The following is an 18,038-nucleotide window of genomic DNA, read 5'->3' as shown; positions in this document are numbered from 1 at the left end:
CTGAGTAAGGTTATCTGCTATGAACATCACCTGCTGTCGGCTTGTGGATTAATACTTCTGGGGTAGTTGAAACTCGATTATATAAAATCACCGAGCAAACCACTTGCCTTGAGTGACTCCTTCAACAAGGTCTTTCTTTGACTGGTTTGGGTCTTAGGGACAAGAGCTCCAAAGTGCACTCCAAAAACTGGGAATTACCCTGTTTACAGTTGTCATAAAAATCTCCCTGGTGCACCGTATCCTTTCAAAAGCTTTAAATATGTATTTGCAGTTGCTGACTACCAAGCAGATGATCTCCAAGACCAGAACCTCAGAGTCAAAGTGACGAGAATAACCCACTCCTGTTACCTGTGTACACTATAGACAGATATCGCTAAAAGTCCCCACCAAAAGAAAGAAGAGGCACAGCTTTGGGGACACAACAAAAGTCATTTTAGGTTCCCAGCTATTTTTATGGCCTATGCCCCATCAACTGGCTCTACGTGACCAAGAGCACTTCTTGCAGAAGCCACGGGAATTGCAAAGGAACATAAAACCTTAGGAGTTTGCATCATTCTCTATCAGGCCAGGAAATAGTCTAGCCATATCAGTGACAATAAATCAATGGTAAAACTCCAGCACTGGTTCAAAAGTGAAAGCTGACCTAAGGTACATTCTTAAGTCATTTTGTTTTGTTTTAATTCTGACCCCCTCCCCCCCCCCCCCGGTCACCCAACCTTGAGCATTCAACAACACGCTAACTGGAGCCAGAGAATTCCTGATGCTGACCCTTGCTGGCTCTCTTAACATCAGTCAACTAGAACTTGGACTCCTTCAACTTACAATGACTTTTGCCCTAATTCTGTACTGAACCGCCCTTTGAAAAGTCCCTCCACCAATGTCTGCACTCTTAAGCTTAAAACTTCCCTAATTTTGTTCTTTGGAGAGACAATGCTTTGGGAAATATTCCCAGTATTTTCCTTACCTGTTGCAAGTAAAATTTCTCCTTTTCCACTCTTTGACATGGTTGTACTTTTGCTGACGCCCACCAAGAGGTGGACCCAGTTTTGGGTTACAATATCAAGGTGTTAAGCAATAAAGTCATGACCTATGGATGTCATAAGAAGCAACAAAAACTTGGGAGAACTTCAGAGCCATAGCTGAGAGCAGTGCTAAAGCCTTAAATTTTGACTACATCCCTTAGTTAAGCTGAAAGTCTGATCAAAAGGGGGAGAAATTATTAAAAAGAAAACCAAAGGCTCAAAAAGGAGCTTCTCATGCCAAGTCACCCTGCCTCCAGAAAATTCCTGATCAGCCCTAATGAAGTAATCTGTCATATGGACCCTTCCTCTCCATCCCCAAAGGAAGATAAGTAATCCAATAAAACTCCTTGTCCTTCCCCCCAAGGGAAAGTGACTTCACCTGGAACAGTTCTTTACTTTTGCTAATAACTTCCCTGTCCCACTCTCTTTAGTACAAAAACCTTTCTTTTGGAACAACTCCTTAGAGTTCCCCTCTACTTGCTAGATGTGATGCTGTCCAATTCATGAATCAAGTAAAGCCAACTATATCTTCAAATTTAACTCAACTGAATTTTGTTTTTTAACAGTCTGTTGACTGCTTCCATTAGTCACATCACCATCTTCTGTGAAAACACACGCATTAAGCTAAGGAGGCTGGGCTTTTCTGAGCAAGAATTAAGAAACTACTGAAAGGAGTACACGAGTCATATTTGAATTTTAGAAAGACTACTCTGATGGCCATGTGGGGGAAAAAAAAATCAAGACTGAAGGCAGAGAAAACAGTTAGAACCCATTGGTAGTAGGGCTAGACTGAGTGGAAACAGGATGACCAGGTTTTTGGCTTAGGTAACAGACAGTATAGGGCTTGGAAGGAGTTGAGGGGCATGAGCGGAAGAGTAGATGTGGCTGGATTAAACTAGCAATGAAGAAATGACTGCTAGTGGTTAATTCTTTTAAGCAAGTATGGACTGACACTACTAAGGGGAAAGTTAACTAAAGAGAGTACTTGAGGTGTTATGATCTATACAGTTAAGATTTTCTTAAATGATAATATGATTCATTATCTCATATACTGTGCAACTATAATATTTAATCATGGGTTATAAATGGACTATATGATTTAATGTATCAAATTACGATCCACTTAATTATGGGACTGTTTGACATACTAATTTTAAACTTCACTCTAAGAGCGCAATGTCCCTTTATAGTGTCACAGTGTAGACATTTTGTAGCTTTCTACAGCTTCAATAGGCATAACAACTTCTTGTAGATTTTTTATTGTAACAAGTTAAGGTGATTTCCTTCCACAGAGAAGTTTTAATCTTAAATACCTACAAAAGATAACATACCATTGCTGTAGCACAAAAGGGAGTAATTGCAAACCAGGCAAATGGAGACAGGATTTATGCCAGTAAATGAGGCAGCTACTTTTCAGCTCAAAGCAAATGTTGCTATGTGGAAGAACTGTTGTCAGATCTTCCAGATCTTTGTATTTTAAAAGAAAAGTTGGAGGGGGCAGGGGTTCTACAGGAAATCTCTAAATGTGCTACTTAATTATTTGTGAACCTAAAACTGCCCTAAATAAAGTCTTGTTCTTTTTGAAAGTTGGAAATTTGGATATTTTAGTGAAAAATCTCAAAATTATAAATGTCAGCTATGGATCCATATTTTTAAAAATATGTAATATTGAACAGGTTAAAACACACACATATCTTCTCATTACAAATCTGTTGTTACTAAGTATGTGTATGAGTCCTTTTGAGCCAACAATAAAATCTATAGACAAAAACTTATGGAATTTAGGCTTACTCAGAAACCCATGAGTTTAGAGGAGAAAGTTTTATTAACTGTGAACAAGGGGTTAAACTTAATAGCTATACGGAAGACAACGACACAGTAGCAGACTCTCCAAGGAAGTTATAAGGCTAAAGGATTGGGCAATCAGAATGAATAATGGTATTCAAGGAAAAGAAAATTCCAAAACAATTCTTAAAGACTACGTAGATTGGCACCATTATTTTTAAGAAACAAAAATAACTATTTACCAAGTACCTGCTAGTTTCTTTACATGTATTATATCTAAAAATCCTTCACAACAGGTACATTTCATGTGAGAAAGCTATCTGAAATGGACTTGCTTATTGAATGACAAGTCCGAAGTATTCCTGCCACAGGCAAATAAGCTGTAAGTGAGCTTGTGAGGGACTCACAAACAATAAGCTGAGAAGGCAAAGGTTCCATGCCTATTGATTCTATGCAGTGGAAAGAAGGAATATAATTTGTCATATGCTTAATACGTGCCAGGTACTCTAATAAATGTTCATAAATATCACATAAATATTAACAGTCTTTCATGATAGGAATCATAATTCCTGATTTTACAAATGGGAACTGGAGGCTCAGAGAAGTTGAGTAACTTGCCAAAAGGTCACATCGCTATCATGTGTTAAGCCAAATGGGAATCCAGGTCAGTTTGATTACAAAGCTTTCATTCACCTAAGTCATGCTGCTAAGGGGCATAATTTTTGTTTACTTCCATTTATGTTGCTCAAATTCATTTTGTCTCTTATCTCTAAGAGAGTGTTCACATTCAGGAATCTGAGGAAGCAATACAGACTTTCAAAGCTGGGCAGGGCAATAAGAGATCAAACAATTAATCCTTTACTTCAAGGGTCCTAAGGCCTATTAAGGTTATGTGAGCATCCAAGGTTACCCTACGAGGTAATGGTACATCAGGGTCTCCTCACTTCTGGTTCAGAGCCTCTTTCTTTCTTTTTTCTTTTTTAAAGATTTTATTTATTTATCAGAGAGAGAGGGAAAGAGAGCGAACACAGGCAGACAGAATGGCAGGCAGAGGCAGAGGGAGAAGCAGGCTCCCTGCCGAGCCAGGAGCTCAATGTGGGACTTGATCCCAGGACGCTGGGATCATGACCTGAGCCGAAGGCAGCTGCTTAACCAACTGAGCTACCCAGGTGTCCCCAGAGCCTCTTTCATTAAGACGATTCATTAAAGATTATTCATCGTAATAGAGTGAAAGAGAACAATTAGTTCTGACAAACATAACTCCCAAATTAGATTTTCTTATTAAATATAAAATAAAAATAGCACCAGAATTACCATGTAATTATTAAAATGAATGTAGAAGTCCTTTACTGAGAGAGCTGATACCCCTCAGTAAAAGGTAATAAAGATTACTATTGGTATGACTGAGTTTACATAGTTAATTACCATTCCCAGCACAGCTCCAGGTTACTGTTTTAGAGCTAAGGAAATAAAAGAAGTTAAATTAACTTAAATATTGTTAAAAAGAGGAGAAGCCAGGACAGTTAAAATGGTTAACTGTTAAGACCATCAGTTTTTAGCATTTTTTGTTTATAGTACAATGTAGGGAAATATTAACAGCTTCACTTCTGAAGAATCTCTAAATATTGGGATTAGTGATTATCACTTTGGATATTTTCAATTGCAAGTAACTGAAAACCCAGGTTCAAAGTGGCTTAAACAGTGAGGGGTTACCAAACTTAAAGAGGACTAAGTTCAGAGGCATCAAATATTCCAAAACTGGTTAATTTGGTATCACAACATTGTCATGGACATGCCCTCTTTCTACTCTACCACATTCAGTAGTCAGCCGATTTTTCATGATCCAAGCAGTTCCAGATGTCCCATGTAACCATATCCAAAACATAAGAATTTCCTTTCAAAACACCTCTATTACTCAGAAAATGAGTTTTGAGCAACTCCCCGGCAGACTTCTCCTTCAACTCCCATCGAAAAAGCTTGGGTTAAGAATCCTGCTTTCACAGTAACTGGCAGTGAATGACTGGCGTAAACCACTATTTAAGCACAGCCTCCCTTAAGTATATGATCCTGCATACTGGGAACCCAGATAAAAACTAGTGTTCTTTCAAGTCAGGGAAAATGGATTTGCGTGGGAAACCAAATGTCCTTCAGAATGAACTTCTTTAGAAGAAGAATCAACAGAACTAATTCTACACCTGCCCACAAAGACAGGAATGCTAGTGGTAAACTGAATACTGTGACGACTGTTATTCAGAAGGTGGAATATATCACTGGAGCCTGGTCTACATAACTTTCAGTTTCCATTTTCACAGTAGACAAACATGTTATTATGCTTTGGTTAAAACTTTTGTCACCTATGACAGTTTCCTATTTGCCCTGCCTTACCAGTAAGATTAACGTGAGGAAATACACAGAAAATTCAACTAGTCTTGAGGAGAGGCCTGCTAAAGATGAGGTAGGATTTCTTAAGGTAACTAGAAAAGGAGTTTACATTTACATTCATTTGAGGAAGGGAATCAAACAGACTATTTCCTACAATGGAATTTTTCGAATTACAAGGAGTTAAAAAAGAAGATAAGCGTTGGAAGGTATAAGAGAGAATGGGGTTACTGAGGAGGGCAGAAGTTGAATCCTTTCCTTCCTAGCAAAGAGCTGCTGACCTTACCTCTGAAGAAGGGACAGAATATAAAACATTAGAGGAGTGAGCCCCATGCAACAAGATGATATTCATAATTTAGGAAGTTTTTGTATTATTCATTAAAATATCATGACACTTTCTTTCAACTTTTGCAGAATGCACCTTCAAAATCACCAACCACAGTGTCTTACTGCACAACAATCTTTTTAAGTATAAGTTATGGTATTGAAATTTGGCTATCAAAGCAACATACTGTCATATACTGCATACAGAGATCATTTTTACAAACTAGCTTTAAAATGTATCGTACGAGTTGAATTGGTAGATTTAACACGAATAGCTGAATGACACTTTTTTTTTTCCAGGATCATACCATTCTGTGAAAACTGAAAGTACACGACCTAATTGTCTCCAAAGTAATCCAAGCATAGTTTATAAATGTGAAATATTTAAATAAGATAAAACTACAAGTCTTTTTATAAAAGAACTTAAAAGCTTAAGCCAATTCCAGAACTTCTTAGATTAGCAATTCTTATTTTAGAATGTCACCTTATTAGGGAGGCCAAAAAAACACACAAGAAATTTCAGAGCAGTGACTTCTCTTATTTACTAATCTTAGCAGCAAAAGGCTTTAAACAATTTTAAAAGTCCAATCCAATCTCAAAGAATGAAAAATTTACCAGCAGTGAGAATATTTAACAGAATATACTACAGGCTTAAAGGCAATTAATTCGAAAGGTGTAGTTCTAAAGAGTATTTTGGTTATACTAGTACTAGTACAATAATAAAAACCATCTTCTAACCTGATATTTTCTAAAGAGACAAACTTTTGTTATGCTTGCTCAAAATGAGTCAACTTATTTTATAAGCATATCTTAATATAAGCTACTGTAAGAGTAGCTCTTAGCATATAAGCTACTGTAAGAGTAGCTCTTACAGGTTAGGACACTAGAATAAGACTGACTTGAATAAAAGAAGAAAAGAGTTAAGCCTGATTTGTAGAACTCTGTGAACTTAATTTTCCAGAAAGCAAGCCATCTTTATAACAAAGAGCATGCCAATCTTCTGTTGCATACTTCCAAAGTTCTGAACAAGCAGACTTGAGACAAAGAATCAAGAAACATCTGAAGTTCAAGAAGCAATAGCCCTTGTTTTTAGCCATACTAACTTTGTAGTCAATTTTTCTTCTAACAACACATTTAATTTAAAACTATTCTACACTGTAACTTTTTTCCTGGGGAAATTTTCTTGGGAAAAACTATTGAAAGTAACAGATCAAATGGCCCCTAATAGTTCATTCAACAGGAATTAATTTTACTGTCTCATAATACATGTTTTTTTTTTAAATCCATGAAACGTCTATTTAAAAAAGAGTGTTGACTGATGTTGGCATCTTTACAAAGACCGTGCTGTGACACTGTTAAGTAAATAAACTTGCCTCAGTCCATAAAAGGAGGCAGTTCTAATTTTTGTAAACCATGAGAGGTCACAAAGATTTACAATATAAAAGGCTGAAGTTTACAGTAAAAACAGCTGAAATAATTTGAACTGCAACATATTTCAGACCATGCTGAAAAGGAACAACTCACCAGAAAACAAGAGATTAACATGAATATAAGGCAATTCCTGGATTTGGGAATAAGAATAATAAAGTGAGAGATGTAGCGACTACTAGTATGCCAGACTGGGACGAGGCTGTTGGAACCTTAAAGACTTAAGAAGATTATGTCATTCCCAACCGAAAAGAATTCGCTGATTAAGACCTTTGGCTTCTCTCTCCTTTGATGTTACAACACCTTTTCTTCACCGCCCCCCCCCCAACTTTACACTCTGTGAAACCTGGAGATTACTCTTTACAACTCTTTTTTAGCCAAGTACAGTACTTGAACAATTCTGTTAAGGTGGCAACCAGGTGGGCAAAGGGAAAGGCTAGTGAAGCAGCCGTGGAAAACAAGGGATCCTGGATACAGACCACAACTGATTACAGCCAAAAGTGATGTGTCAGGAGGGATGAGCGAGTCAGAATTGGGAGACCTGAGCCACGGGGAGGCAAGGAGGGGGGAGAAAAGGTCCGGAGGAAAATCCTTTACGTGGGTCAGGGATAGACGAGCAAGCGTGTGACCCAAGACCAAGGGAGGTATGTCAAAAGGAGGCAGCTGTGGGGCAGCAGCTCTGAGGAGCGACGTGTAGCAATGAGGAGCCCACCCTCCCGCCCTACTTTTTCCTCCGGTCGGAAAGGCAGCGACCAGTCAGTCACCTGGAGTGTGAATTCCGGAGGGACTCTATGAGGCGCTGCTTCTGCTGCTGGAGGCTGGTGAGGCCACCGGGGGACCCAGCTGCGGAGGAGGAGGCGCTCTTGGTCAGGGGAAAGAGCCAGCTCATCCTCCACGGGTCCCCGGGCCCGAGGCCCTAGAAGGCTCCGGCCTGCTTCTCCCAGCTGCCCAACCCGGCGGTTCCCCAGCGACAGGAGGAGCAGTCCGAGACTCCCGCGTCCCAAGGGCTGGGGGGCCGCGTCTTCTCTAAGCAAGCCCGGTTGAGGGGTTCTTCGGTCCTGGGCGAAACCCTATGACTGTGGGCAGCTAAAGAGGAAAGCAGCCGCCCGGGACGCGGAGCTCTACCTTCGCGGTCCCGACGCCCAAGCCAGTCAGTGCGGCAGCCTGACCCCAAGCGCTCCACCACCCCTGCTTCCGTCACCTGCGTGCCCCGCCCCCTCGGCGTGTCGCGTCATCACCTAGCGCCCCCCGCCAGGACGTGCGAGAAGCGACGGCGCAGCACGGTGCGGCGCAGCCCCAGCTCCCCTTCTCCCCTTGCTGGGCGTGAGGTGTCTATGGGGCACCCGCTGCTGCCGCCGCTACCGCCACCGCCACCGCCGCTGGTTGCTGTCTCTATGGCGAGGAGGAGGAGGAGGAGCGCGAGCTCAGCGACACAAGTAGATCTTGCGTCTGCCGGGGGGAGGGGCGGATTGGGGAAGTAGAAAGGGGGCGGGAACGATGAACCTGAGATGGTGAGCGATGGCGCCAGCTGGAAGGCGGCTGGCGAAGGAAAAAGCCAGGCGGCGGGTGGAGGGGGGGCAGGGTAACGGGCTGAGGGTATGTCAAGGGGGTGGCGCGGAGTGATGACGTCAAGGCTTTGTACCTGGGGCTCCGACGTTGTTGGACGGAAATTGGGAGTGGAGGGCGGTGGCCTAGATCTCAGCTCCTCATATTTCTTCTGGCAGCAGTGCTTGGGCGTCAGTCTGGCCCCAGTAAATGGTTATCAAGCACCTTCACAGTGGCTCTCTGCCAGGGAAGAGAGTTATCTATGACTTGAGTGGCTCTGTGCTGTTTTCGATTCTTTGGGAGCCTGCAGCACGGAGATTGTATCTCCAGTAATGAGAAGGCCTCTGGTGCCTCGTCAGGGCTTCTGGAATTGTAGTAGAGAGAGAGGTGGAAAAGTAATGGGAAGCTACAGGGTCTTTTTGAGAGAGAGAGTGTGTGTGTGTGTCTGTGTGTTTTTAGAGGAGTGGGGAGAGTAATGAAGGTGTGGGTGTGTAGGGGAGTGGGGAGGGTAATGAAGTGTGTGTTTGTGTGTAGTAGAGTGGGGAGGGTAATGAAGGTGTGTGTGTGGGTGTGTGGGTGTGTAGGGGAGTGGGGAGGGTAATGAAGAAGGGGTCCCCTAGATCTTTGGTCTCTGTTCTTAGAGGACTTGAGGTTCCATGTGTGACTGAAGTGTTTGGGAGGTATCATAATTCCCTTTTTTACCTTGGTTTGTTAGGATTTTTTCAGACTTCCGTGAAAAATGAAGGAGCGTTTGGAATTTTTCTGTCCAAGAATCAAAATGTTGGTCTGTACTCTTTCTGTGGCATGATGCTGTTGTTGGACAGAAGGACAGATGTGTGTTTATACCTGGGTTTTTAGGAAATGAGAAACAGTTCGAAATGCATACACCTTTTTCTTCCTTCCTCCTGCAGTTAGGGACATTAGGACAGTTTCTGTGGCTGTTACTTATTTTTTCAGAAAGAGATTTTTTTTTTGTTTTCTTTTTGTTGTTGTTGGTTTACTAAAAAGTACCTTCTAATCTGACTTCAGTAAATGCCACTAAATGAGATTTTGTAATCAAATCAGATTTGCTGTTAATGACATAATGCTGGTAATAAACATTACCTTTGTCCTAATAACATCTGATCCAGTCACATTATATCACTATTTAACTTTTCATTTTCTATGTGGAAATAGATGTCTTCATAAAGTTTTATTCAGAGAGTGAGTTGAATTCAGAGCAATCTTTAATGTTTTTAAAAAATGATTAATACGTACACATAAAAAAATACTGTTTTTGCCTAACATTGGTATTAGAACCAGAAAACCTTTTTCAGTCCTTTGCTTTTTCCTACTGATAAGCTGTGTGACTTTAGACAAGTCATTTCCCAAACTGATTTTCTTACAAATCAAGGACTTTTAGGTTTGTATCAACTCAGTTCATCTATGAATCATATTTCTGATTTCACTGGTTTTTATTTTGACAGGTACAAAAATAAAGGATAAAGTATTTTATGAAACAAATCTTCAATCAAGTATAACATTTTGATGCTTGGCATCTAGACTTCTTGTGCCCTCACTATGCCAGCAGCAACTGTAGATCATAGCCAAAGAATTTGTGAAGTTTGGGCTTGCAACCTGGATGAAGAGATGAAGAAAATTCGTCAAGTTATCAGAAAATATAATTACGTTGCTATGGTATGCCTATCATCAAATCCTGAAGATGCTTCTTATAAAAGAGGAACAGGGATATTAAAGTCTTGAATTCAGTTCATCTGGTTAATATTGTAGAGATTAATTATAAAAGGAAAATTTTGTCAATGTCCTTGAACCAGAGACCACCAGGAACACTTCTGCAATGTGACAAATTGGGTTTATTACTCATTGCAGTGAGGGAAAATGCACACCACTGAAAACATGGGGCATGTGAGTAAGAGTGTTAGAAAAGACTTTAGGATTTGGCTTTTGTCAGGTAGTTTTAGGGAGGGATTAAGGAGGCAGGGTTGTGCTCTGGATTGGACGCTGTTGAGAAGCTGGGATAATTCGATGACAGGGTATCTTAAGTCTTGAATAGAATGAGAGAAGACTAGAATGATACTAAAGCTATAAAGAAACAGTAGTTTACTTACATTAGCCAAGATGGAAAGATGTTTGACCATTTTTGTAGTTTGGACAATGTTTATGTTTTGTCTGCGTTTAGTCATGATTACGGAGTGGTCTTATCTGATGTTGAAGTGTAAAACTGTTCATACTCAACGACAGAAGAACATTAGAACCTGGCTGAGTGCCAGGTCAGCGCCCAGCAACACTTAAGGCTTAACTGATAATACCAGATGAGCACAAAAAAGCTAGGGAGCTCCTGCATGTCTTTCCCAAAAAAAAAAAAAAAAAAAATCAGACCTCCCAGTGGAACACTGTTGATTTGCAGGATTTTTTTGTTGTTTTAATCAGCAGTGGAGTTGCACGAACATACTATGCTGTTAAGCATCTCTGCTTTTGCATTTAGTATTTAATCTACCTAGACCATCTATTGAGTTAATTATTTTGCTGCTTTACCTGCTGTATTTTGTACATCTATTACAGTTACTGTACTGTTTTCCAGATTGTAAGTTCCACAAAGCAAGGGGTTAGTGTCTTACCCTTTCTCTCCCACAACACACGTAGCATTTTGTGTTAATAAAATATCCAGTAAAGTGGTTGTTGAGTTGGACTGTATTTAGAGTTTTAGTTTCTTTACTGTTTCATAGTGTTTTGGTATCCAGATTTTGTTTTTTGCTTCCCAATTTGAATTTTAAAAGTAAAGTGGTACAGTGTCGTTTCCTCAGTATTTTTAATGCAAATAAATAAATGTGCTTTTGTGGGGAGGGGCAGGTTGATTGATGAAAATACGAATATTTGAGTGTACATAGATAACTTATTTAATAAAAGTGTACTTACCCATAATTAGAATTGAAGTTTTTGTTTATTTTTTAAAGATTTTATTTAACAGAGAGAGAGAGAGAGAGCACAAGCAGTGGGAGTGTCAGGCAGAGGGAGAAAGAGGAGCAGACCTCCTGCAGAGCAGGGTGGCCCCGGATGTGGGACTCAAACCCAGGACTCCAGGATCATGACCTGAGCCGAAGGCAGTTGCTTAACCAACTGAGCCTCCCAAGTGCCCAGAAGTTGTTTTTTATCCCACAAAAATATATAGTGATCATTTCTCAGATGATAAGGAGTGACATTAGAGACATGATAACATTCTACAGGAATAAGTGGGTATCACATAATTTTTGGTGACCTGTTTTCTCACGAAATAGAGAGTGCTATTTTAGCCCAGGAAATTCAGAGGGTTTTGATGTTTAGACAAACCTTACCTCAGAAAAATAATCAGAAAGTATGATGCATTTTCCATTCTTTTTAATCAGTTCTTCATTTAACACTAGCATACTGTGAACACAGTTTCAAATACCCCTTGAGAAATGTGAATTTTTGATTTTTTTCCCCCTTCCTTGGGAATAGAGTACTTGGTGTATTTATCATTCATATCTTATACAGAATAATTTTTTTCTGACAGTGTATTTAAAATGAGAAAAAGTCATTAAGTTTGGTTCTGTTTTATGGTTCTAAAAAGTAATGCTCTTCATAGTTAAAAGGTAATTTTGTATTTGAATACAAATGTGTAAAAAATTACCTATAACAGGATTCTTTGACTTGAACCAAAAATTAATGATTTATGCTAAGAATTTATGGATTGTGGTTTTGGTCATTTAGTAAATAATGAATCTTAAAACTATTTTACAGGATACCGAGTTTCCAGGTGTGGTTGCAAGACCTATTGGAGAATTCAGGAGCAATGCTGACTATCAGTACCAACTATTGCGATGTAATGTAGACTTGTTAAAGATAATTCAGCTAGGACTGACATTTATGAATGAGCAAGGAGAATATCCTCCAGGAACTTCAACTTGGCAGTTTAATTTTAAATTTAATTTGACGTAAGTGGGAAATAAATATAACCCAAACTTTTTTTAGCTTAATTTTAGGAATTGATTTCTTTTAAGTATGGTGAATGAAATGCTAACTGAATTTGGCAGTTATCCTAGAAATATTTAAAACCTAAAATTTCAAGAGATTAGATTTCTTCTAATGGAACGAAAGAACTAGGATAAAGAAGACCTTATATTCAAATACTTCGAATTTTAAAGATGTTGTTTGAAAAGTATGACTGCTACTTTTTTTTGAAATCTGAAAAACTTTGGGTATTCAAGACACTTCTTGATAGAAAAATAACCTTTACGTTATATTTTACTTTCAACCTTTGTGTGCAATTTGAAATATATACATCTTTGTTGTAGTGATTATCCTTCATGTGGAGATACTTTTATTACAAACTCCAGACTATCAATGGATTACATGTCAAGGGTAGTAGGACATTTCTTGGAAACTTGAGTGCATTTTCTAGTCAAGTCAATATAATTATACAATAGTTATGTAATAGTTAAATTCCCTGATCACCCCACAAAACCTCTTAGAACTAACATAGGAGAGAGAATGGTATCCTTGAACTTGGTATTTTTTTCAGAAACCATTCAGAAACTAAATTCTAACTCAAGCCCAAGGTTGAAATCGAGTTTCCTTACTTGTTGTCTTGATAGCTTAGGGAAGTCTGGAGTGTTTTGGCTGAGGGCAGATTGTTTACAAACTGACTCTAAGGTGGGGAAATGTTTAAGACATTCTAATTAAGTTAAAATATTGTGGTGTCTTATTTGACAGCATGTATTTGTGTAATATGATTTTAAATCTGCTTCAGAAAATAGTTAAAGAAGCTGTGGGACAATTTAACAGTAGTGCCAATGTAAGAACCTCCCATTCTCTCTACAACAATGTAATATTTAGCATGTAAGTTCTAAAAAGCAGAGCTGATGATTTTAGAGAGTAATGTCGTTAATGGTACAGTACTATGGCTTATAATTACATTGTGTTTAGCCTCATTTTCTGTTTTACTTTGTTGAATTTAAAGGGTAAAAATTACTCCTCTCTATTCAAACTGGTAATAACCTTTTATAAGTACTGTAATTCTGAAACACTGAAAATTGTCTTTTGCCCTTTTCTCAAAAGATAACCATTTTTAAAATTAGTTCTTTACCATTTCATTTGTTCTGTTTTCCTTTTTTTCCAATTTGATCATTAGAACACTTTCTTCAACTGAGATACCATTGTGATCTAAATACATGAGTAGCAGGTGGACCCGTCTATGTCTCCAATTTGGAAAAATTGACATTTTCCTTTTCTAGAAACATCTTTGTTATAACAACTGCCATATTACAATCTTTGAAAGACTTTTTTTTCTTATACAGAGAGAGCTACTTGTTACTAGGTTTGGCCACTATTTATGCTATTGTTAATGTCTAAGAAGATGTTTTTAAGGAGAAGGATATAGTGGAATATACTATTTAAGTGGAAATGATTATTTGGAAGATAAAACTGGGACTACTTAATATGGAGAACAGAGTACCATGAATAGAATCTTGGATATTTTGTAGAAAGATGAAAAATTGACTTTTTTATTGAGTGCCTAGAATGTGTCAGCAGTTGGGTTAGGTGCCAGGGGGTATAGTGTTGAGGAAGGTTGGTCATGGTCTTTAGAACTTTGTGTTCCTGTAACATTTCTGTCTGCTCTCCATTGCCAAAGTCCAAAAATTAGAATTTGTTAGATAATGATCAATGTATAGGAGTTCTCTCTAAATTGAATTTGGAGTTGATAGTAAAATGAAAGTTGAAGTAGAATATTTGTGAGCTGTGCAGAAGAAAGCTATCCCTATCAAAGGAGATGAGAACAAATTTCTAAAACATCAATTTGACGATTACAGTAATTATTATTTGAGAAGATCATTTTGATAGTGTAATAGAGATTACAGGAGATTGTGGGTTCAGCGGCAACAGACAGGGAGCTGATAATTCACTGAAGGAAAACGGCAGAGGAGAGGAGATACAGGGAGGACCCTAAGTGGAAAGGACAGCAGAATCAGAGGATGGTTTTGATTTGTTTATAGGATAATGCCCAGGCATTTGAAGGCTAAAAGGCTATTGTCTTGTATAGAGTTGCAGGCTGTTCATGTTGTCTTTCATATAGTCTTTGCAGATTTTTTGAGCATCTTACATATTTTTGGTTCGAGTTCATAAAACATTAATTTTTGTGACCGTTTGTGCATTTGTAACAGTCTGTGTTCTGGTTTGTCTTTGCTCCTGATTTTTTAGCATAAACTTAAATATATAGGGTGCATGTTTTAAAATATAAAATGTATGGTGAGCCAGGAATGGATTGAGGTTGGAAAGCATTTCCAAATTATAAAATCTTGAGTCTGTGTTTAAAAATGTGAATTTGTGTAGTAGGCTAAGTTTATACTTGTAGGCAGGTCAAAAAGTAGGGGCACGTGGCTGGCTCAGTACATAGAGCATGAAACTCTTGATCTTGGGGTTGTGAGTTCAAGCCCCATGTTGGACATGTAGCCTACTTTAAGAAAGGATGAAAAAATATATTTATGGGATTTAACATACCTAGTTAAGTTAGTTTCTGTTTTTAGGATATAGTTTGAGATGAGTAGTCTTGTATCTCTGCTTTTTGGGAAAACCTTTTTTAGGTATTTGCACATGGCTTTCACTCAAGTTCAATTATTATGCCTAGATATTTTGCCTCCTTAAACTTAGTAGTTGATGAGTGTTAGGAGCAATCATTACTGTTCCCTGGTGTTTTGAACAGATTGTTATAATCAGTAAGCCTGTACCTGCACCTGCAGTAGTCCTTACACTTTTGACTAAACAATGTTTTGACTACTTTTTTGAGATTTCCATCCTTTAATATATTCCTACATATACTAGGATTTTTGGAGCTTGGGAATGTGGACTCTGGAGAAACAAACTGAGTGAGGGTTTTGCTGGGGTAAGGGAGTGGGTGAGCCTGGTGGTGGGTATTACGGAGGGCGCGTATTGCGTGGAGCACTGGGTGTGATACATAAACAATGAATTTTGGAATAAAAAAATTAAAAATTAAAAAAAAAAAACTTGAAATGGATACCATGGGAAGGGGATTTGGAGGTTTGAATTTGAATTGATTTGGAGAATTGAATTATAAGAATTACAGAGTTTTCCATACCAGCAGGAAATTTTCTTCATTCTATTTAGAGATTTATTACCTTACCTGTGTGGAACTTTCAGCTTTCTCTTCTAATGGGTATTATAAAGCATGGAATTGGTTCTAAATTTTAAAATATTTACTCCCAAGAAATATAGTACATCAGCTTAATCTGCATTGAGTTATGTGAACTATACAGAAAAAAAGAGAAAGAAGTAATTTTATACTTTTTTTTTTTTAACTAAACTTGTTGATTATTAAGCACCTGAGGTATTTACCCAGATCTTTCTCCTGGATATTGTAATTCAGTAAGTCTAGGTATAGGACCTGGAAACCCATATTTTTGGTACACTCTCTGGATGATTGCTGTCATTGGGCAAGTTTGGGAAATTCTGATTTAAGTAGTGCAACACTCACTGTTCCACCTCACAAGTTTTTCATTGCCCTTTTGAATCTGTGTACTAAAAGATAAAGTGAGCATATGGCCCAGTATAATGTGAGCCTAGAGAAAGAATCTTACGCTTTGGGTTGGTTATAATTTGCTAAAGTATGCCTCTCAATGTGAGCATCAGAGCCAGATGAGTGAGATTTTAATTGTTTAAGATACATACTTTTAGTGTAATAAGGCCAATGTTATCTGTTGTTTAATGAAAAAAAACTTTTATTAGATTTATTCAGAAATCCTTCCTAAAGGGTTTGTCTTAGGGGAAATTTTGACCTAAAGTGATGATTGCAGGTCCCTCTTTTTTTAAAGATGTTCAATGGCTAGTATTTGTTTTTTAAATTTTTATATTAAGGATAGTTCACATATCTTACATTAGTTTCAAGTGCATAACAGTGATTTAACAATTCTGTAGATTGTACAGTGCTCACCACAATAACTATATTTACTGTTTGGCACCATACAACATTATGTTTTGTTATTTTTCAAAGACACTTAGAAGCAGACTGATTTCTAGAGAATAGACTGTAAGAACACTTTTTCACCTAAATGTAATGTTTCTTTTGGTTTAATTAGTTTTGTTAAAGCTTTTAATAGAATTTTCTTTCGCTAAGTGGTGGAAACCAGTATTCTTGCTATTTAAAAAGTAAATGAAAAAAATCCAGTGGGCAGTGCACAAAATACTTACCATGTATTTTCAGAAACCTGTACCTTCGTTTTGATCCTTTTTTAAAATTTAACTTAACATTTGGATACCGGTGTGTTCATGCTTAGAAATTAGTGCTTTCTTTTTGGCTTAAGTAAAATCTTCAATGGTTGGTTTATATTTAGATTTCCTAGCTTCATCTTTGGGAGGTGATTTTCTAGGATTAAGAGTGTTAGAAGAAGAAGTTATTGCTCTTATAGCAAAGTCTTCCATTTTAAACATTTTACTGGTTATTGGCGCCCTTTGAAAGGCTCATCATTAGTGAGAGGAGGAGATTCCTTTTTCTCTAGGATGGAATGTAGTTTTAATTTAGCCACATCAGATATTTTCCTCTTGCTCTCCTTCCTGATGCTGCTGGGAGCATGGGAGATGGATATAGGCTGTCACCCACCCCTGTGGCTACAGCTCCATGGGGCAGCAATAAAAAGGCTGCTGAGACTGAAAGCCCCTGAAAAGAACATGTCTTTCACTTTGTGGTGGTAGCCCCTGGTGAGTAGAAGACCCTTTTTTCAAACTCAGTTAAATATATGTAACTTGGGAAAGGCTAATGACATTGAATCAGTAGTAAAGATTAAAATCTCACCCTTGGACTGCTTTGAAAGATGATTGACTGAACACTTTTCTAAAATAATAACCTTAATATTTAAATTGTATTTTCCTTCCTATATGTGAAGCATTGGAATAATCAGACCCACGCCAGTCCTGTGTTTTATTGTTTCTGGTACTGTAGGTTGTAGATGTAAGTGGAGAAAAATGGTTTGTTTGAAGAATGGCATTTTTGAAGGTTGTCTTTCTTCTGCCAGGGAGGACATGTATGCCCAGGACTCTATAGAGCTACTAACAACATCTGGCATCCAGTTTAAAAAACATGAGGAGGAAGGAATTGAGACCCAGTACTTTGCAGAACTTCTTATGACATCGGGAGTGGTCCTCTGCGAAGGGGTCAAATGGTTATCATTTCATAGGTAAAAAGATTGCATTGAAAACGGCATTTGTGTTTCTATTTCCTAATTGCTCCACACTTGGTGTGGGTCACTGTTTCAGAACTTTCAGGCTCAGTTCTATAAGGAACTGGCTGCCACATAGCAGTCTCCTCTCAAGAAGCTAATGTTGGTCTATTTAAGAGTTAATTATAGGGGCGCCTGGGTGGCTCAGTGGGTTAAGCCCCTGCCTTCGGCTCAGGTCATGATCTCAGGGTCCTGGGATCGAGTCCCGCATCGGGCTCTCTGCTCAGCAGGGAGCCTGCTTCCTCCTCTCTCTCACTCTGCCTGCCTCTCTGCCTACTTGTGATTTCTCTCTGTCAAATAAATAAATAAA

The 18,038-nt window shown here is 38.4% G+C and overlaps 2 protein-coding genes across 3 annotated transcripts in view; one reads left to right on the top strand and one right to left on the bottom strand.

Annotated features, from left to right (window-relative positions):
• VPS37A (VPS37A subunit of ESCRT-I) overlaps positions 1–8,137 on the bottom strand; it is a 50,374-nt gene extending 42,237 nt beyond the window's left edge. Inside the window, exon 1 of the mRNA XM_059384172.1 lies at positions 7,703–8,137. Coding sequence (XP_059240155.1) covers positions 7,703–7,827 — 125 coding nt within the window. The 5' untranslated portion in view covers positions 7,828–8,137. The remainder of the gene's footprint in view (positions 1–7,702) is intronic.
• Positions 8,138–8,181: 44 nt separating this feature from the next.
• CNOT7 (CCR4-NOT transcription complex subunit 7) overlaps positions 8,182–18,038 on the top strand; it is an 18,606-nt gene continuing 8,749 nt past the window's right edge. Inside the window, exons 1-4 of one of the 2 annotated variants that reach the window (XM_059384174.1) lie at positions 8,183–8,374; positions 9,950–10,160; positions 12,243–12,436; positions 17,525–17,686. In XM_059384174.1, the coding sequence (XP_059240157.1) occupies positions 10,044–10,160; positions 12,243–12,436; positions 17,525–17,686 (473 nt within the window). In that variant the 5' untranslated portion in view covers positions 8,183–8,374; positions 9,950–10,043. Of the gene's footprint in view, positions 8,375–9,949; positions 10,161–12,242; positions 12,437–17,524; positions 17,687–18,038 lie in introns of both variants that reach the window. The other variant, XM_059384176.1, reaches the window with a different exon arrangement.

Source organism: Mustela nigripes, chromosome 18 (assembly GCF_022355385.1).
Source record: "Mustela nigripes isolate SB6536 chromosome 18, MUSNIG.SB6536, whole genome shotgun sequence".
In the NCBI taxonomy this organism is placed as follows: Eukaryota; Metazoa; Chordata; class Mammalia; order Carnivora; family Mustelidae; genus Mustela; species Mustela nigripes.
Note: the sequence above shows the minus strand (reverse complement) of the source record. Positions and strands in the feature narration are given on the sequence as shown.